General features: G+C 54.5%; 2 protein-coding genes across 15 annotated transcripts in view; one reads left to right on the plus strand and one right to left on the minus strand.

Moving 5' to 3' along the window:
• CREB3L3 (cAMP responsive element binding protein 3 like 3) overlaps positions 1–3888 on the plus strand; it is a 39613-nt gene extending 35725 nt beyond the window's left edge. For 4 of the 5 annotated variants that reach the window (XM_082620779.1, XM_082620778.1, XM_082620781.1 and 1 more), the window contains 4 exons: positions 189–257; positions 2490–2574; positions 2780–2876; positions 3084–3888. In XM_082620779.1, the coding sequence (XP_082476905.1) occupies positions 189–257; positions 2490–2574; positions 2780–2876; positions 3084–3397 (565 nt within the window). In that variant the 3' untranslated portion in view covers positions 3398–3888. The remainder of the gene's footprint in view (positions 1–188; positions 258–2489; positions 2575–2779; positions 2877–3083) is intronic. The other variant, XM_082620782.1, reaches the window with a different exon arrangement.
• A 642-nt stretch (positions 3889–4530) lies between these two features.
• Positions 4531–11727, minus strand: SIRT6 (sirtuin 6; the record flags this gene model as incomplete). 10 transcript variants are annotated; one of them, XM_082620793.1, is made up of 8 exons in its annotated part: positions 4531–5523; positions 5613–5736; positions 6386–6466; positions 6545–6640; positions 8493–8545; positions 8832–9014; positions 10429–10461; positions 11571–11637. In XM_082620793.1, the coding sequence occupies 8 exons, from the start codon at positions 11634–11636 to the stop codon at positions 5182–5184; spliced, it is 978 nt and encodes a 325-aa protein (XP_082476919.1). In that variant the 3' UTR covers positions 4531–5181. The 10 variants fall into 10 exon arrangements, with proteins under 10 accessions (XP_082476919.1, XP_082476922.1, XP_082476918.1 ...); XM_082620796.1 differs by having other exon boundaries at positions 4557–5523; positions 8486–8545; positions 11571–11727; XM_082620792.1 differs by having other exon boundaries at positions 4557–5523; positions 8486–8545; positions 10334–10461; positions 11571–11636.
• Positions 11728–21105: the final 9378 nt, after the last annotated feature.

A 21105-nucleotide genomic window follows, 5' to 3' on the forward strand; every position in this document is an offset into this window, starting at 1 on the left:
AGAAGCCAGGCAGAACTGGGTTTAAATTCTGGCCTTGTTACAGACTTGCCAGGGTGACTTTGGATGAATGACTTCCCCTCTCTGGGCTTCGGTTCCCTGCCTGTACAGTGGGGCCTCACAAAGAGATGTTAGTTTGACCTGTTGGTGACAGGCATATTCTGAATGTCACTGTGATGTTGCCCCTGCAGGATGTCAGCCTGCACTGCCCAGAACCAGGAACTTCAGAGGAAGGTCTTACATCTTGAGAAGCAGAACCTGTGAGTATTGGTCAAAGTGGGGCAGAGAACAGGGGGAGCTGACCCCAGAGTCCCTTGCAGGAGAGGCAGACATGGGGTGACAGGCTGTGTGACAGCAAGGCAGAGCAGGGGGTAAGGGCTCCACCTAGAAAGGGGGAAGGCTGCAGAGAGAAGGGGTTTTGGACTTGGGCCCTTGAAGGATGTATAAGAGTTCACTAAAGGGAAGATGCTGCCGGTAGAGGAAATGGCATATGAACGGCTAAAGGCTAGGAGTATGGTGTGCCAGATAACTGCAGGTGATTCCATCTGTGGGTGCATTTACTTAGTCAATTTTTGGGGGGGTGTCATGAATGATGCAATTACAGGTGTTTGTGAAATAGCTTGTGTTAACACTTTAGTTGTGATGGGAGGAGGTGGTATTTCCTCCCCTCATCGTGGTCAACCTCCCGATTCACATTTTGAACTGTTGGATGTCTGCTCTGGTGGCAGAGAGGACTTTGTTGCATTCATTCAGCTTTGGGGAAGAAGTGTATGCCTCTGTCAAGTTGTTGGGTGTTTTTTAAACCTTAAATCTTTTATCCCCCTGCATATATACATTCATCTTGTCACAAGGTCAGTGTTGCCTCCATAACTGAGTTAATACAGGCTAAATTTCCATCTTCTGTGATGTCCTGTTTGAAGTTTAAACAGCTTGATCTATTTTTTAACAACCTATCAGCATATTCTTCATGTTGTGTGGACAGTGCTTGGTGCCTTATTCTTTCATAGAATCGTCTGTTTGAAAATAGTGAGGGATTGATTCTTTTTTCTAATAAATTTATTTATTTATTTGTTTGTTTATTTATTTATTTTTGGCTGAGCTGGGTCTTCGTTGCTGCACGTGAGCTTTCTCTAGTTGCGGTGAGTGGAGGCTACTCTTCGTTGCGGTGTGCAGGCTTCTCATTGCAGTGGTTTCTCTTGTTGTGGAGCATGGGCTCTAGGCGCACGGGCTTCAGTAGTTATGGCACGTGGGCTCAGTAGTTGTGGTTTGTGGGCTCTAGAGCGCAGGCTCAGTAGTTGTGGTGCACAGGCTTAGTTGCTCCATGGCATGTGGGATCTTCCCGGATCGGGGCTCGAACTCGTGTCCCCTGCATTGGCAGGTGGATTCTTAACCACTGAGCCACCAGGGAATTGATTGATTCTTATGGTGGTATTTAGAAGGGAATTTTAGTTCTTTTCTTTCTGTGCTATAATGTAGCTATGTTTAAACTTTCCAACCAGGTGGTATATTTTCTACTAACCTGTTTTTAACCTGAGGAAAATTCTTGAGCCATTGTTTCCAAATAGCTTCCACTGAGTATTTGCTACACTGGCATACTTCTAGATCAAACTGTATGGCCCTACTTACTCAATTTTTATTTAGCATCTACTCTGTGCCAGGCATAGTTCTGGACACTGGGACCCAAACAGTGAACAAAACAGACCCAGCCCCTCCACTTAAAGACTCACAGTCTCCTGAGAAACAGACTCAAGACAAACAAAAATATATGAAAGATCATTCAAATAGTGATAGCCACTGGGAAGAAAACTAAACTAGGGAGAAGGGGCTAGGGAGTGAGGGGGTGCCATTTTAGGCAGGGAGGTCAGACAAAGTGACATTTGAGATGAGACCCAACAGCTAAGAAAGCAGCAGCTACAAAAAGACCTGTGGGGGGTGGGGTGGGGGAACAGTGTCCTTGGTACAGAGAGAACAGCCTGTGCAAAGGCCCTGGAGCAGAAATGCTTGTGTGTAGGAGGAACAGTGAGGGACTGTGTGTCTGGAGCAGAGGGAGGGAGAGGGAGAGAGGAAGGAGGGGAGGGCAGGGAGGGGACGGGACTGGCTGTGCCAGGCCTTGTGGGCCTCGGGGAGGACTTGGGCTTTTACCTCCGAGGGAGATGGGAGCTCTGGGAGGGTTGGAAGAAGTTGACTCACATTTGAAAAAGTGTGGAGCATGAACTCTAGAGGCGGCAGGAGAAGCTTGGGGGGACCAGAGGCTGGGGCCGGTGTCCAGGCGAGCAATAATGGCAACCTGGATGGAGAAGGTGGGGTGGCAGAGAAGTGGGTGAGATGTTCAGTGGAGATTTATTGAGGGAGCTTCTGGGACTTTTAAGAGCAGTGGGGCCTTGAAGGATGGACGGGATTCAGACCTCAGCCAGGCTGGGGGACCCCAGGAATCACAGGGAGGCAGGTCAAGGCTATGTAGGGATCAACCAAGTCTTCCCGTTTCCACTAAGGTCCCTTCTGGAGCAGCTGAAGAAACTCCAGGCCATCGTGGTCCAGTCCACGAGCAAGTCGGCTCAGACGGGCACCTGCATAGCGGTGAGTCCTGACCCCCAGCTCCAAGGGGCTTGTGAGCCTTGGCAGAGGGTCCTGTGGGGGAGGTGAGTGTGAGTAGGAGGACGGACGGCCCTGAGCCCCAGCTCATGCACACTCCAGTCTTCTGGGCCTCAGTTTCCCTGCCTATGACACGAGTGTGCTCAGGGGAGGGGGAGGGATGGGGTGACCCTGCCCCCATCTCCACCAGGTCCTGCTCTTCTCTTTCGCCCTCATCATCCTCCCCTCCATCAGCCCTTTCGCCTCCAACAAAGCCGAGAGCCCCGGAGACTTCGTGCCTGTACGAGGTAGGTGGACCAGGGGATTGCTCCTCCCTCAAAAACCCTCTGGGCTGCCCCGTGGGCGCACTCCCCTTGGATCCCCAGCCCCCATACTGGGCCACTGGGGGAGGGGGAGGAGGCCCCCTTGCAACTGCTTCCTGAGGCTGGGGGCTAAAAGAAAGAAGGGACCCAGCCCCCCAGGCCATCCCTCACGACCCCCCAACCCTTGCTCAGTTTTCTCCAGAACTTTGCACAACGATGCCGCATCCCGTGTGGCTCCCAACACCGTGCCAGGCTCCGAAACCCCAGGACATGGGCCCAAGGCTGTCACACTTCAGGAAGGGTCTCCAAGCAGCCCTCAGGGGGAATGGGGATCCCGGGACCCGCCGGCTCCGGACAACTCGACGGAGGATCTGGACAACGGGACCCTGGTCCAGGGCAACTCGATGAGGGAGCTGGACCAGGCCACCCTCCTAGACTGTGCCCGGCCTGAACAAGCACTCGGCCCAGGGCTCGTGGGGCTGGAGGTAGCAGGCGGGGAGCTGTGAGCACCACGGGTACGTGCCCCCAGGCCCCTCTAGTCAGGGGTGCTTCAGTGGGTGCTGCAGTGGACAGAGACAAGCATAGGGATCCGAGGTGAGGGAGAGACCCCGGCGATGGTGTCAGGATGGAGATGCACAGACTCACAGCTACAGACCCAGGGACCCAGGCCCATGCAGAAGCTGATGCTCAGACACAGACCATAAGGCCACAAAGCCTGAGAAATACACATACAGATCCAGGGGCAGAAGGAAACAGGAAGACACACACACAGACTGATCCACAGACCCAGAGAGATAGGCATACACCAGGCCTCGGTAACTCCCCACTCAGGGACTCCTTCCTGCCCCCTGGAACACAGGGAGGAGGAAGCGGCCAAGTCTGCTGGGACCCTGGCCCTGGAGCACGGGCTGAGCTCTGAACTTTGGGGCCGCCATGGCTCACAGCCATTCCCTTTTTCTAAGACTGCTACGGTCCTTAATAAAGTATTTTGAGAGAACACGGCTGGCATGGAGGTGGAGTTGGGTGTGGGGCTGAATTAGAGTTTGGGGCTCCCCAACCCACAGAAGGAGGGACTGGGCCAGCCTAGGATAGAGGAGTGAGGCAGGGGGTCCCTTGACCCCCAGGCTGGAGCAGTGACCAGAGAGGTGCCGCGGCGTCTTCAGCACCTTGGAGAGCGGCGACAGGCGGAGAGCAGGGCGCAGCAGGAGGGCGAGGTAGCTCTGGCCCGCACCCCCCCCACACCCGCGACCCTTCCAGGGTATTCGCGGAAGGTCTGCGGCAGTTGCCTTCCTGGGGGGCCGGGCTGCCCACCCTGCTCGTTTTATGGATGAGGACACTGAGGCGTCGGGAATGAAGGGACCTGCCCAAGGTCACAGCTGGGGAGGACTGACCCCAGCTGCACCTGCGCTCTTCCTTTAACGCGTCACCCTGGCCCTGCCCGCTTTGCACAGGTGCCCGGGGGTTGCAATTGAGATCAAAAAACGCGGCCTCTCTCCTCAAGGGGCTCACAGCCTAGTAGCAGAGAGCACATAATAAAGAATCCCACAAGTCAGAATTACAAACTGAGGACTCAGCAAATATCAGCGGCTGGTAAGGCCCTCCTTCGCCCCCAGGCCTGGATTGCACGCCCAGGCACACATCCCAGGGGGTGAGGGGACCACACAGCCCTGCCCCCAGGGACTAGGACCCAGGGCAAGGTTGTGGATGGCAAACAGACTCAGATGCAAGAAATTCTTTTATTGCATTGAAGGCTTTTCTGGAAGCCTGGAGGAAGCCAGGTGGACCCACCCTTCCTCCTCCAGCCCCAAAGGCAGTGTGAGCCTCTATTGTCTGTCCTGCCACAAAGTTTGGCTCCTAAATGATGGCCCTGCCTCCCTTCCCTCCTGGAGGGACTGTGAAGGTTATCTGGGGGCAGGCAGGGGTTGGGGAGTGTGAGGGCCCAGGGGTCAGAGGAAACCACAGAGGGCCTGGCCACACCTCCCAGGAACATCCTGAGTCAGAGGCTGGAGCCTGGGGGGTGGAGCAGGTACAGTGGGTGGGGGGTGGGGGTGTCAGCTCCAAGGTCAGGGTCCAGGGGGGCTGCTCCTTCCCAGGCCCCCTCCAGAGGCCCCAAGCTAAAGGGAGGTGCAATGGAGGGCAAGTCTGCCTCGGGGCCTGGAGCCCAGCTCTCAGCGCCCTGAGGTCTCCCCCCAAGGACAGAGACGAGTAACAAAGTGAGACCAGTAAGGAAAAAAAAAAAAAAAGAATCCATGGTTTCTACAAACAGCCCCGCCCTCCCCAGGCCCCCTGGTCAGCTGGGAACCACCTCCGTCTTCACTCTTTTGGGGGGCCTGTGGGGAACAGGACTGTCCAGCCGCTCCCTTTTGGGGCTGGTGGGCCCAGAGCCGTCGTGCTGGGCGCCGGGCTCAGCTGCGGGCTCCTGCTTGGGGCTGGCGGGCGCTGGGCTGTGGAGCTGGGCGGGGGCCTCCTCCTTGGGCTCCAGCTTGGGGGTGGGTGGGCGGGGCAGGGGTGGCAGTGCCCTCTCCAGCACGCGGGGGCCGTTCCAGGCCGGGATCTCCAGGCCCAGATGCTTCATGAGCCGGGTCATGACTTCATCTACATAGCCGTGGATACGCAGGTCTGCGTGGCGGTCCTGCGGGGGGGCGAGGACCGGTCAGGCGGAGGGAGAAGGCTTGGGGGGGCCTGGGGTGTCAGGGGTCAGGGGTGGGTTCCAGCACGTACATGCTTGGTGGGCTGAAGGTTGATGATGACCAGCCGGCCTCCGCGGCGTTTGGTGGCGAGGGGCAGGTTCCCGCTGGGCCGGATTTGCAGGGAGGTGCCCAGCGTGATGGACAAGTCCGCGTTCCTGGGGCCAGGAGGCGGGATTAGCCTGAGCCCCTCGGCAAGGGTCTCTGCAGCCCTCCTCCTGCCCCACGAGGCTGGGGGTGGGCCGTCTCCAACACACATACCACCCCACCCTTGCTCAAATGCCATGGCTTCACTGCTCTGCTGACACGCTGGGGCCAGCCCTGGGAGGCCGGCTCACACAGCGCCCATCTCTTCCTGGGGGCCGGCTTGCCCCAGCTTCCAAGCTGCCCTGAATCCTGCCCGCCGCTTCCCTTCTGCCGGAGCCACCCCACCACGTCGGCAGAAGTGGAGCTGCTGATGTGGGTGGGACCTTCCCCACTTGGACCCCTGGGTTCCAGACCTGGCTCAGTCACTTCCTGGCTGGGCAGTGTGGACGGAGGTGTCAGCTTGCTCCAGCCTCGGTTTCCTCATCTGTAAAATGGGCCCCGAGCAGCACCCACCCTGGGCTGTGGTGAGGATGGTGTGTGAGGCCTCTGGCCGGGGCCGGGGGTATGAGGGCTCAGTACACAGGAGCTGCCATTGTTACGGGGGAAGCGAAGCCCAGAGAGGGTGTGGGCCACCTCTTTCCTGATGTCTCCAAGGTTGCAGCTGGCTGTGTTTCTGCCCCTCCCCTACCCACCCCACCCTGGGCTCGGCGGGGGTCAGACCTGCTGGCCTCATCGGCCAGAGTGAGGTCCCGGTCAGGCAGGGAGTCTTCCCAGTCCAGGATAGTGTCTCTCAGCTCCCCCCTGTATGGAGAGCGGGGGAGTCAGCAGGGACACCGGCCGCCTCCCCTGGGGTCCAGGGCGTGGGGAGGGGCCGCTTACCGGCAGGCCCGCAGCCCCCTTGACTTGGCCACGGTGCAGAGCCGGCCGGTGGCCTTCAGGCCCATGCTGCCCACGACGGTGTCCCGGACATACTGCCTGTGTCGGGAGAGGAAGGGGTCAGCTCCCTGCCTGCTCCCAGGTGCCTACCCTGCGGCCCCACCTGGGTGGCTCTTGCTTTTTGCAGGCAGCTGTTCTCCCAGGAAAGCGGGGGCCACATGACCAGAATCTAAGCATGAGGGGACATCTGGCAAACCCAGCACGGGGGCGCAGAGGGGGCCTCCCACCAAACAGCTGGCCTGGCTGCTTCAAAAGGTCCACAGCTCGGAAAACAGAGAGAGGTCGGGAACTGCTCCAGGTAAAGGAGACTAAAGAGATGGGACAGTGGCATGCAGAGTGCCGCCCTGGGTTGGACCCGGCACCAGGGAAAAAGCAATAGGAGGGCGCACTGGGAGCACAGATTGGGGAGAATAGTCGCGTTTGTGGTTTTTACATTTCCTGACTTCAGAAACTGCACCGCGGCTGTGGAAGAGAATACCGTGGCTTGTGGGAGATAAATGTCTAAAGGGTTTAAGGGGCAAAGGATAAGGAAATCTGCCCCTTGAACAGCAGAGCATATCCGAACACAGAAAAGGAGAAACAAATTGTGGCGAAATGGTAACATTGATGAATCTAGGTCAGGGTCAGTAAACCATAGCCCTGAGGATCAAATCCGGCCCTCTGCTTCCCATTTTTGTAAATAAAGTTGTATTGGCACACGGCCATGCCCATTCCTTTAAGTGCTGTCTATAGCAGCTTTCACGCTACAGACCTGATAGTCACGACACAGTCTGGCCCACAAAGCTGAAGATATTTACCATGTGGCCCTGTACAGGAAAAAGTTGGGGATCCCCGGTCTAGGTCAAGTATGAGTTCATTGTATGGTTCTTGTGAGTTTTCCACCAGATTGAAGTTTTTCAAAATAAATTTAGAGAGAAAAAAAATTTGTTTTTAAAGTTGGGGCCCCACCTGTGCTCTGGTCTTAAGAGATTCCACCCGCAGGGGAGCCACACACACCCGCCACGCCTGAGTTATTCACACCCCTAAGGCTGCTTGCCCAGCAGAGGGAGACATGCCCAGAGCCCTCCTGTTCCAGGAAGGCTCAGCCTTTCCAGAGCCGGAAGAATGCCCCGTCACACCCTGTTATGGGCTGAGTGGCGCCTCCCAAGTATTTTGGAATAAGACCTTATTTGGAAGTAGGGTTGTTGCAGATGTACTGGGTGGGTTCAGATGAGGTCACATTTGTGTAGGGTGGCCCCTAACCCATGTGACTGGTGTCCTTATAAAAAGAGGGGACACAGGGACTTCCTTGGTGGTCCAGTGGGTAAGACTCTGCGCTCCCAATGCAGGGGGCCCGGGTTCGATCCCTGGTCGGGGAACTAGATCCCGCATGCTGCAACTAAGTGCTTGAATGTGGCAACTAAAAAAGATCCCGCATGCCACAATGAAGATCCTGCGTGCCGCAACTAAAGCCATAAGTGAATATTAAGAAAAAAAAAAAAGAGGAGGGGACACAGACACACAGGGACATGGAAACGTGATAAAAGATTTAGAGGTCGGAGTGATGAGTCTACAGCCAAGGATCTGGAAGAGGCAGGAAGGATCCTCCCCGAGTTCTGAGGGAGGACGGCCCTGCCAACACCTTGATTATGGACTTTGAGCTTTCAGACCCACAAGACTATCAGTTTCTGTTGTTTTAAGTTACTCAGGTTGTGGCAGTTTGTTACAGCAGCTGCAGGAAATGAATACACCTCCCGGGAGGAAGATACGCCCCCAAGTCCCACCCTGGGAGGGTCACACCCTCGCCTCTGGAAACATCAGGTTCAACTCACAAGGCCCTTCTGCAGAGCCTGACCTGGGTCATCCACATCTTGGGTCCCCGCCCCTACCCCCGGTGGCACTCACGTCTTACACTTGACACATTCTTCTACAAACATGTTTCCGTGAAGCTCTGCCAGCTTGTCCCTGTGGGGGGGAGAAGGAAGAGGCTTAGTGGAGGGGATCCAGAGGGCTCAGGGCTGGAATCATGCCCCCCAGGACCAGGAAGAGGGGACCTCGATTCTCCAGATGTGCCCGCCTAGCAGACACTGACACTGGCAGCTGAGCACCAAGCACCTTTCCTGGCTGAATCGCCACAGTGGCCTTGAGAGGGAGGGGCTGCCATCAACACCCGTTTTCCAGATGAGGAAACTGAGGCTCGGAGAGAGGGACAGCCTGCCCAAGGCTGAGCGGGGCTGGACGTGGGGTGCACCTGGGGAAGCCGGAGCGCACGTGCAGCCCGTCCACGTTCTGGCTGACCAGGAAGCGCAGGAGGCCCACGCGCTCCAGCTGCACCAGTGCCATGTGAGTCTTCGTGGGCCGCGCGTTCTCGAAGGTGGTGTCGAACTTGGGGGCCAGGCCCTGCTCCTCCATCGTCCAGACGCCATGGGGGCCCCTGAGGTGGCAGGCGGGAGAGACAGAGAAGCTTAGGGATCAGGAAGACGGGGACAGAAAAGGAGACAGAGAAACAGAGACAGAGAAAGAGAATCAGACAGAGACGGAGTGACACAGTCAAAGGAGGGAGAACGTGGTACACAAGGGCAGAAATTAACTATTCAATCGCACCAACACTTACTGCTGCTGCACTGAGCCTGGCCCTGCGCTGGGTGATGCTGGGGCCCTAGGGGACCCAGGCCCTGCCCTCAAGGAGTCCTCCATCTTGTGGGGAGAGACATAGGTGGACACAGACCCTCCAGCTCTGTGGGGCTGGGGCAGAGGGAAGAACCCGGGGCTGGGCTGGCCCAGTAGAAGCGGTGAGGGCTCTTTGTGAAACTGTGGGAAGGCTTCCTGGAGGAGGCTGAGCTGTCTCTTGAACAGACAGGAAAGGGCCAGACAGCTCAGACAGAAGAGGTAAGCAAAGGCCAGGGGGCTGGCAACAGCCTGTGAGTGGTCTGGGGGCTGCGGGGGCTGCGGGGGCTGAGGTTGGAGAGCTGATCCAGGGCTAGGTTGGGAAGAGCTTTGATTTCCAGCCTGAAGTGCTTAGAACTCTCCTGTATGGCAATGGGGAACCATGGCAGGTTTTCGAAGTGGGGTGAGATTCACACCTTAAAATTCTAACATTCCTCCAAGAACGAGGAATCTGCTCTTCTGCTGTAAGAGTTTGCTCCGGGGGCCTGAGAGGCCTTAGAAAGAGAGTACGATTGTGATAGGCCTGCCCTACAGGGTAGGGTTGCAAACTCAGCACCTACAGGGGCCACTCGGAGGCCACCAGTTAGAGACCCCTGCTTTTCAGCAATGAGACTCTTGTCTAACACAGGCTGCCTAAAGTTAGACATCATCTGGCCTCACACCCTCACTTACAGGTGAGGAAACTGAGGTCCAGGTGGTTAAGCCACTTGTCCCACCAGAGGTCTGACAGAAAAATATTTGCAAGTGAGTATGGAACTAATTGTCCTTGATACCAATTCTCCTCTTTTTCTCTGGTAATAATAGAACCCCACTACTTAGCCTTGCAGTGAGCCTAGACGAAAGACTACATTTCCCAGCAACTAGGTGTAGTCAGGTGACCAAGTTCTGGCCGGTGGAATGGAATGCTGGGTGTGATATAAAGGGACATGCTCCAAAGGAAGGGTCTTTCCCATCCCCAACACCCCAGGGGACTGACATATCACCCCAGACTCAGCGGGAAGGAAGGCGGAAGGAGGGGTTCCGATGGCCACACATCTGTGAGCTCACAGGGAAGCCCTGCCTTGACTTCCCTCCATACGCACGGACCTGAAGTCGGGGATGCCTGAGGCTGTGCTGATGCCCGCGCCCGTGTGGAACACCACGTTGGAGGACTGCCAGACCAACTGTGCCAGCTCCCATACCTTCCGCTCCAACTCCTCAGGGGGGTCAAAGACCTGTTGGGTGGGAGAGAGTGAAGGGAGTGAAACAGGAGGGGAGGGAGCAGGGCACAAACTTTAAAAGAACGACACAGCAGTAGGACATAACAAAAACTGGTTAAAAGTCCAAGATGGTGGAAGATTCGACTTCCAGTAGGCCTGGAGCCTCATTATACACTCATTGTAATACATCAGCATATACTAAATGTATTAACACCCACAGGTGCCAGTTCAAAGGCTAACCATAAATGGCCAAAAAGTGGGCGGTGGCCCGATTCCTGGAAATCCCCACCCCTTCACCGAAATAGTTGGAATAATTTTCCCACTCACTAGCCTATGAAATTACCCAGCCCATACAAACTAATCACGCCATATTTCGAGGCCTCTCACCTTCCGATATGGCCCCAGGGCGGAGAAAGTGTCTGGTGCATGGTAGGTGCTTAATAAATGTTTGTGGAATAAAGTGGAAACCAGGCAGGAGAGGAGTGGGGCTTCACACCACCTGGGAGCTCACTAATGCCTGACTCGGAAGGGAGGCACTAGCCTTTGTGGGGTGGGGGCAATCTTCTCCCCCGCTTACAGAAGAGGAGAGGAGACCCAAAAGGAAGTGACCCCGCCAAGGTCTCAGTGTATGGTGGGGACTTCCTCTCAGCGTGGCTGGAGGGGTCTTTCTGACTTACATCCTCCAGGTTCCTCCCCAGCTCAAAACCCTTCCTCATCACCCTCAGGATGGTGTCAGCTCCTCAGCTTGGCACTTGAGGCCCATCCTGGCCTGGTTCTGGTAACCTCTCTGGCCTAATCTGTTCTCCAGGTTTGTTTATTCCCACCTCCGCGCCTTTGCCCTGGTAGTGCCTTCCGCCTGGAACTACAGCCCCTGGTGCCCCATCAGAACTTCAGGACTTCCCGACGTGGGTCCTAGCCTCAGTCCCAGCCTGACCGACCCGGAGCTGGGCGTGGTCGCGTCCCCAGGCGCGCTGGGGCGTCACTTCCCGCCCCCTCCTCACTGGGAAGTCCCTCCCATTGTCTAGCTTCAGTGTCTCCTGATACTCCCAGAATTCCCGCTGCAAGCCGGCCCCGCCCAGCCCACGGCCCTGACGACGGCTGTCGGGACACCCGGCCGCGCTCACCTCGGGGAGGCCGCACTTGCCCTTGTCCGCGTATGGCGACAGCCCCGCCGCATAATTCACCGACATCCTCCACCGACATCCTCCAGGCCCCAACGGGAACAATAAAGTTTCTCTTGTTGCGGCCGCTTCCGCCGGAAACGGAGTGGGACGAGGAAGAAGGAGGAACCTCCTTCTCATCCTCCGTACCCGGCCTCTTCTCCCCAAGGCGCATGCGCCTCGCGCTAACGCCTCAGTCGCCATATTAACTGCTGGCAAAGAGCAGCCAGCTTCCTACTGTGCTGAGGATGTGGAGTGGCGGGAAAAGGGCTGTCCAGTGACCCTGGCTGGAAACTAGGGGACTGCCCACGTGAGAGTTCTCTAGTCACTTCTAAAATGAGGGGCGAAAGCTATCGGTTCTCTCTTTCCCCTTTTTACAAATGAGTAAACTGATGCTCCCCTTCCCCGCACCCCACCCCTCACAGGACAGAGCCTGAGACAAGGGACTCAGGACTTATGCTTCGAGTCCAAGGTTCTTTCCCCTGCACATTTCATAAGTTTCTAAATTTACAAATGCAGGGTACCTGTGCATGTGTGCGGGGGCCTCAGGGGGTGGCAATTTGGGACCTCACTAGGGAGGGTCACGGACGCCACTCTTAAGTTATCTGAACGTTATCCAGGTGGACGATTATCACTCAGCAGGACAGGTCCTGACTTCACCAAGAGGCTGGAGGAACTGCTCACAATCACTGGGGCTGGAGGCCTTGAGGACTCACTTAAGAAACGTATTGAGCACCTACTGTTTACTAGGGAGACGCTGGAGAACACAGGCAGCACCCTGTGACCGGGCAATGGTGACTTAGTGTGAGTGGGTTGTAATGAGGGCACTGGACAATGAAGGAGCTCAGAGGAGGCGCCTGACCCAGCCTGGGGGCAAGCAGGAAGGCTTCCTGGAGGAGGGGATGTTGCAGCAAAGATCTGAACAGTGAGTACGATTGAGGTGGGGAGAATCAGCCAGTTGGGGGTGACAGGAGGTACAGAAAGAGGGCTCCTGGCATAGGGACCGCAAGTACAAAGGCTGAGAAGAGAGGAAAAGGATGGCTCATTCCAGAAACTGAAATCCGTCCCGCCGTGGTCGGGAAGAACATTGGTGTCTTCCCACCAGAGCCCCTTGGCCAACAGACAGCCCTGCTGCCAGCCTGTCTCCTCCCTCTGCTCATCCCCGGCCCCCTGGGGCAGCTGCCCGCTCAGAGCTGATCAGGTGTCAGAGCTGAGAGCTGGGAGCTGCTGGTGCGAGCTGGTGGCCCAGCTGGGAGCAGGTAACCAGAGCTGGCAGTGGACACAGTGGCCTGGTGCTGGAGTCACTGGAGCTGCAGGAGGTAGGAGGGGAAGGAGTTAAGGGAGGCCTGGGATGGAGGCTCCCCTTAGGGCCTCAGGCTCCTTGCCCCTGATCCCTGGCATGTGGGGGAAAGGAAAGGCTGGTGTGTGTCCCAGCTATGCTGAGGCAGGCTGACACCCACACACACACTCATTCATGCGTGCACCTCCCACTTCCCAGCCTTTGCACTGTCTAGGGTACGTACCCTCTTTTTCTGCTGCTGCAGCTCAATATCCTACCCAGCCATCAGGCCCTGTTCATATATCATCACCTCTTCCAGGAAGCGGCTCCCTAGATGATGGTACTTCCCCCTCCCCCAAGCCTGCGGATTCCCTCCTGCCCAGGCAACCTGCGGACTTCTCTCTTGGGTGTCAGTTACACCCTGCTCTGGGTGTGATTGAGTCTGTTAGACAGGAGTAAAGAAAAAGGGTGGGTGGAGTGGGTGGTGAGTGAATGGGTACCTTGATTGAATGGGGTAAATTGAAGGTGTGAATGAAAGGATGGGCAGTAGATGGATGGGAGGGTGGATGGATGGGTGAGTGGGTTTTGGATGGATGAGTGGTAAGTAGATGGGTCAGTGGATGGTGGATGAAGGATGGTTGGGTGGGTAGATGGTAGGTGGGTGTTGGCTGTATGGGTGGGTGCATAGGTGGATGGGTGGGTGGATAGTTGAGGTAGATAGGTGGTTGGATGAGTGGTTGGGTGGGTGGATGGGCAGGTGGATGGGATGGTGGGTGGGTGGTGGATGAAGGATGGTTGAAGGGTGCGTGGAGACATGAGAAGATGAGTTGGGTGGATGAGTGGGTGGGTGGTGGCCAGTGGGTGATTGGATGGGTGAGTGGATGGTGGGTGGATGGGCAGGTGGATGGTGGATGGATGGTGGATAGAGCACTGTTGAAGGGTACGTGGAGAACCATGAGAATATAAGTTGGGTGGATGATGGACAGTGGGTGGATGTAGAAGTGCTTGGGTGGGAGGATGGATGCACAGGTGAGTGGATGGGTGGAAAGATGATTTGGAGAATTCATGGGCAGGTGAGCAGGTGAAAGGACAGGTGAAGGATATGTCTTAACAGAAATCCCACTCAGACATAGGAAGGAATTCCTAGCCAGACACCTGGCAAAATGCCCCCTTGAGATCCTGCCTGACCTCTATACCTGCACATGCACAAAACACAAAACAGGCTAAGCTGGACAGACATGCATGCACATACATACCTTGTGCTCACATGTGCACACACATGCATGCAGCCATCACCCCAGACCTCTGCCCACCTTGGGTGACTTGCCTCCATGCTCTTACTCACACAGGAGCCAGGCTGGTGTAAGGGGACTTAGCTGCAAGGATTTTCTCTCTGACTTTCCAAGAAACATGCCTCTGTGCTAAGACGCCTTGGCTCTGGGCCTGGGCCCTCAGGAGCCCCTAACTATTCAAGAAAACAGAACCAGTCCAGACACTTCCAGCCTCTGGAGCCAGGGGTGGGGCAGAGGAAGAGCTGGGGGAACCCAATTTGAGGAGTTAGAATTCTGCCTACTAGTAAGAGGCAAAGCTGATCAGAACACCTTGGGATTTTGGAACTGGGCTGTGAAGGATGAATAGGAGTTCACCAGAGAAGGAAAAAAAAAAGGCATCCTAGGTAGAAGTAACTGCACAGATAAAAGCTTGAAACCAGAAAATGCCTGATCTACTTGGGCAACAGGGAATACTGGTGGGATACATTTATTGAGCACCTACTGTTTGCCAGGCTCTATGCTAGGGACGTCACAGGAAACTGGCCACAAGTTAGTTAAGAGGGGATTATTTCCTGCATTTTATGGAAGAGGGATGTAAAACACAGAGAGGGCAAGTGACCTGCTGAAGGACACACAGCAGTTAGAAGATGGGATAGGTCCATGTCCTGCTCTAGGGGCTGGGATGGCCAGGGGGGAGGAGGAAGTGGTACTTTTGAGGAGTGGGAGGGGGACGACTCTCCTGCCCACCAGGATTGATGTCCCTTACCCCCTGGCCTTCTGTAGGTGGCCTGGGCAGAGGAGAAACACCTGACACTGGCCATGAAGACCCTCCGGGCACGATTTAAGAAGACAGAGGTTAGTCTGAGGCCACTGAGATGCCCGATGTCCCCCAGCTTCAGGCTCCTGTCCCCCAGGACCTGGCCAAAGATCCACTGGGCCCTTGGACTGCTGTCCTCTGTCTGTCACCAGATTCTTTTGGCAGCTTCCGTATGACCAAGCCCCTCCCTGTTCAAAACTCTTCCATGGTTCCCCACCATCCACAGGTTTAAGTTTACCCTTTTAGCCTCTGGCCACCTCCCCTCCCTTTCCTCTCTACTGCCCCCTGCTGCCCTGATCTCCACATTACTTCCTGTTCAAGCTTTTCAGCCACCATGCCTTTGTCCAGGCTGTTCCCTCCACCTGCAATTCCCTTCCCTGTACTACTGTGCATCCAATCCTCCCCATCGCTCACAATTTGGCTCCAAGAACATTTCTTCCGGAAGATCTCTATTCCCAGCTACAGTGACCACTTGCTTTTCTGGGGCCTCACTTTCTCAGGGACTCTGATTTCTTGCTTCTGAGTATTTATTCAGCAAATATTTGTATTGGGTGCTGTTCTAGACACAAAGGACACAGCAGTGAACAGGGCAGACTGAAATCCCTGCCCTTGTGGAGCTGACAGCTGTGTTGGGGCGATGGATGCTAAACAAGATAAATAAGTGAAAAGGCATATTTTGTACCAGGGAGACAAAGAATGCAAAAAACGGGAATTTAAAGCATCCGGAGCAGGGGAGATGGTTGCAGTTTTAAAGCAGGTTGTCCGGAAAGACCTCACCAAGAAGCTGATATTAGAGTAAAGATCAGAAGGGGAAGGAGGAGGAAATCATGTGTGTATTTGCAGGAACTGCATTCCAGGCAGAGGGAACAGCCAGTGCAAAGGCCCTGAGGTGGGGTCTAGCTGGCTTCTCTTGCAGCTATATTTTGGGCTGTGAACTTCTAGAGACTGCGCTCCTTCCTCATTCATTACCCACTCCTTCCCAGCCCCACTAGTCCCTGCCAGTGTGCAGGCTGGTCCAGGGCACAGAGTGACAGAAGCTAAGAGAGCATTCACATGTAGAGTCTGGCAGCCAGCATTCCTGAGCACTGGCCTCTGTCAGGCTAGACTTCCCAATTACAGCACAAAGAAACCAGGGTCCAGAGAGGTTAACTCACCTCTCCTGGTCACAGAGTAAAGAAAGTGGCAACAGGGAGATTCAGACCCACACGTGTCTGACTTTAGAGCCCTTGGTCTTTCTCCCATGACAGGGCCTTCCCATCCTAAAGGCCCAAGGCAATCAGGGAGGCTACCTGGAGGAGGTGGTGCTGGAGCAGAGCCTGGAAGGACGGGGAAGATTTAGTTAGACAAGTGCAGGCACACAGGGAGGGGGATGGGGACCAGTGTGAGCAAAGGTCTGGAGGCTGGGCAGAGCCTGGTTGATACAGGGACATAATGGGATGATGAAGAGGTTCTTTTGGCTGGAGCAGAGAATGTAAGGGGGAGCTGAGGCCCGAGAAGGCCCAGCCTGAGGAGTCCTTGAATGTCAAAAACGGGGCAGAGGAACAAGCCTGGTTTTATTTTTTAATTAAGAAAAAATATTTGGCCTTGCTGCACAGCATGCAGGATCTTAATTCCCCAGCCAAAGATCGAACCCGTGGCCGCTGCTGTGGAAGAGCAGAGTCTTAACCACAGGACCGTCAGGGAAGTCCCAAGCCTGGTTTTAAAGTCAGGTGGCTCTGGGTTCGAATCCTTCCTCAGCCCCTGACTAGCTAGGTGACTGTGTATATCTCCACCATTCTCTGGCCTTCCAAAGTTTTCCCAACTGATTTTTATTTTATTTATTTATTTTGGCTGTGCTGCGCGGCTTGTGGGATCATAGTTCCCATCGAACCGGTGCCCCCTGCAGTGGAAGCTCAGGGTCCTAACCACTGGACCGCCAGGGAATTCCCCCCCCAAAATGATTTTTAAATGTATTTTTATTATTTGTCAATTTTAACATTCCTTTCATTTTGTTTAACGTTTAAAATTTAAATTCAATGCCGTTGAACTCATTTTTATTTATTTCATCCCATTTTTGTTTTTAACACTACAAGGAGATTTCCATGTGCTTTGCAGATGTCAGCGCCTTTAACCCTCATAACAATCATGTATGTGTGTGTGTGTGGTACACGGGCCTCTCACTGTTGTGGCCTCTCCTACTGTGGAGCACAGGCTCTGGACACGCAGGCTCAGCGGCCATGGCTCACGGGCCCAGCCGCTCCGCGGCATGTGGGATCTTCCCAGACCAGGGCACAAACCCGTGTCCCCTGCATCGGCAGGCGGACTCTCAACCACTGCACCACCAGGGAAGCCTGGTAGGAGCTTTTATCTCCACTTTATAAATGAGTAAACGATGCCCAAAGAGGTTAAGGAACTTGCCCAACGTCACACAGCTAGGAAGTGAGATGCCTGCCTTCTCCCCAACTGTGTTACTAGGAACACCCGTGTTACTAGGGCTGTGTTATTGGGCCTTGGTTGGGGGGAAAGTGCATTGATTGAAGTGAGAGGGAAGGAGAGGGGGAGGGAGAGAGAAAGAGAGAGAGAGAGAGAGAGAGAGACACGGTACCAGAGCAAGGAATAAATTGTTTGTTAATCCCTACAAAACGTGGCATGGGGTTAGCTTCGTTCACTGCGAAACGATCCTAAAATTTTCATCCCGTTTGAAATTGATTCCTAGTTAGTGTTCACATTTCCTGCTAAAAATTCCCGAGAAGTTGTAGCCAGTGGTAAACCAAACCACAGGATTGTTGAACTTCAAAAGCAGAGTCCTATTGAAATCCAATCCTTCAAAACGTTTGTGCCGCTAAAAAAAACAAAAACAAAAAAAACACCTAGGGGCTTCCCTGGTGGCGCAGTGGTTGAGAAGCTGCCTGCCAATGCAGGGGACACGGGTTCGAGCCCTGGTCAGGGAAGATCCCACGTGCCGTGGAGCAACTGGGCCCGTGAGCCACAAGTATTGAGCCTGCGCGTCTGGAGCCTGTGCTCCTCTACAAGAGAGGCCGCGACAGTGAGAGGCCTGCGCACCGCGATGAAGAGTGGCCCCCGCTTGCCACAACTAGAGAAAGCCCTGGCACAGAAACGAAGACCCAATACAGCCAAAAATAAATAAATAAATGAATTAAAGTACCCTTAATTTAAAAAAAAAACACCTAATTTGGGACGTGGGTGTGTTTTGATAGGTGCCTGGCACAGTGTCAAGATGAGGAGGGCAGGAATAGAGGGGTGTTAAAACCTCAGCCTGGGTGTGAGGGTCTCTGGGTGTGTCAGGGAGGGCGGGAGCAGCGATCAGAGCCTGCCTCGGCTGGAGCGGGTGCGGCAGATGGGAGGCCTGGGGGAGGAAGGAGAGGAGAAGCTGGTCCTCCACTCCCCCCGAAAACCGCCCCCCACCCCTGTCAGTCCCTCTACCTGCCAGGCTCCAGTTTCTCTGCCAAATGCAGGAGTCAGGTTCAGCTTTTGTTCAGCTGCCCCGAGGGAAGAAAGCAAACACCCGCGACTGCAGTGGTCTGTCTCCACCTCCGTCTCCATCTCTCCGGACCTTCCGTTTCCCATTCTCAGCACACAACCCGCCCGGCGTGCCCTCCCTGCGCCTTTCTGCTTCTCTCATGATACAGCCTGCTCTGCCAGGTCCCAGCAGAGCGTCCTACTTGCTCTGAGCCTTCTCGCAACCTCTCTGGGCCTCAGTTTTTCCATCCATAAGATGGGAGGGACTTCCCTGGTGGCCCAGTGGTTAAAACTCTGCGCTTCCAATGCAGGGAGCACGGGTTTGGTCCCTTGTTCAGGGAACTAAGATCCTACATGACACGCGATGCCGCAAAAAAAAAAAAAAAAAAAAAGATGGGAGTTAACTGAAGCCGGGAGCCCAGTCTTTGGATTCCCATCAATCTCCTGCCCTTATTTCAGGTTTTAGAAAAATCCTACATGGAAGAAGATTGCGGATTTGTAGAAAATTTTAGAGATTCATAAACTCCCAGTGCCTCAACACTTTTTGGAAAATCTGTCTGTCTGTCTCTCCCTCACTTTTATTCCCAGAGTCACTGTTTCTTTTTCTTTTTTTTTTTCACTTTGAACAAAGTAGTTTATTGTTATTAGATCAACACAGGCACTAGGGGATTGACTGAATTTTGTAGCTTGTAGTTTATTATTAGGATGCCCTGAAAAGTACTCTTGAAATGAACAAATGTTCATATAGATATATATTAGATATGTGACCTTATTTTAAATGAGTCACTATTTCTTTAATTCATTCAACAAACATTTATTCAGCACCTACTGTGGGCTGGAGATCAGGGCCGGCTTCACAGACACACACACACACACACACACACACACACACACACACACACACCCTGCCACTCAGAAGGGCCCCATGTTTGGTTTCATACTCATTTCTCCCCATCTTGAAATGCTTCATAATTTTTCAACAAGGGGCCCTGCATCTTCATTTTGCACCGGGTCTTTCAAAATCTATACCCGGTACCTGCTGGGGATCCAGCAGCAGTGACTAAGGGGGACAAAAATTCCTGCCTGTGCAGAGGTGACATTCTTTGGAGAGATCAAGAAGAAACAATATTTTCAGAAAGGTACACAGGATGATGTCAGGTAGTGATAAGAATGATGAAGGAAAAATAACCCCCCACTAAGGGGTCAGAGTGACAAGGGGTGATCAGAGAAGGGCTCTCTGAAGAGGTGTCTTCCAGTGCAAAAGACAGTAAAGGAATCAGCGTTGTGGGCAGTGGAGGAAGGAGGGCATTCCGGGTGGAGGACACAGCAAGGGCAAAGGCCCGGAGGTGGGCAGAGCTGTCTGAGGACCAGAAAGGAGGCCACGGCAACAGGATGTCACGGACCAGGGGAAAGGAAGGGGGAGATGAGCTCAGAGAGTTGACAAGGAGGATTGTTTAGAGCAAAGCTAGGCACATTTTTCCTGTAAAGGGCCAGAAAGTAAATTTTTTTTTTTTTTTTTTTTTGCCACGCCACACAGCTTGTGGGATCTTAGTTCCCTGAGCAGGGATTGAACCCCAGCCCTCAGCAGTGAAAGTATGGAGTCCTAACCATTGGACCACCGGGGAATTCCCGTAGGCCATTTAAAAATGGATGGGCATAGCCCCATCCATTTTTAACACTTGTTTTATGGACACTGAAATGAGAATTTCATATAATTTTCATGTGTCAGGAAGTATTACTCTTCTTTTGATTTTTTTTTTTTCCCTGACCACTTATAAGTGTAAAAACCATTCTTAGCTCTTGAGCTGGACCAAACCAGGAGGGGGTGGGGTGGGCTGGGATTTGCCACGCACCCCAGCCCTGGGGATGTCAGTTGGCAGTTAGACCCCTTGCCATAGAACCTCCTGGGCTCTGTGAGCAGTTAGCATTTGATGCCGAGCAAAGACACTGGAGGCTTTTGAGCAGAAGAGAGAAATGCTCTGATGCAGGCTTTAGGAACCTGGTGGACCAGGGAGGGGGACAGAAGCAGGGAGGCCTGGGAGGAGGTGACCTCCTGATAGAATTGTGATGGGGCTGGACCATGGGTGAGAAGAGGTCCCTGGATGTAGTTTACAGCTGGTGGGGTTGGCTGCTGGGTTGGGTGTGGGGTGAGAGAGGAGTGAGATGATGCTAAGACTTGGCCTAAGCCCCTACCAGGACAGCGATGCCCTTGGCCCACTGCGGGGGGCTTCTGAGCTTGTCTAGCATCCAGAAGGACAGGCCGAGGGCAGTTGGAAATCCGAGGCCTGAGCTGGGAGATCCATTTCAGTCTCCTCTCTGGACAAGCCTGAGAGGGTCACACCACCCCCCCTCGGTGTAAGAGGAGAGAGGAGCCCTTAACACCCTCCTTCCAACTCCCCAATTGCTTATCAGCAGATTCTCCATTTACCTGCCCCCACCTCTCCCTCCATCTGCCTAAAGGTGTCTAAGAATAATCACGGACAACAGCAGTGATCCTGCCCCCAGGTACACTGGGTGATACCTGGGACATTTACGGTTGTCACATGGTGGGGGGGGGTGTTTCTGGGCCAGGGGTGCCACTCAACACCCCACAGAGTCCAGAGTGGCCCCACCCCAGGGAATGACCAGGCCCCAAGTGTCAGCAGTGCCTCTGGGTGGAGGAACCCGGCTCTA

Source organism: Mesoplodon mirus, assembly GCF_964341445.2.
Source record: "Mesoplodon mirus genome assembly, chromosome: 5".
NCBI lineage: Eukaryota > Metazoa > Chordata > Mammalia > Artiodactyla > Ziphiidae > Mesoplodon > Mesoplodon mirus.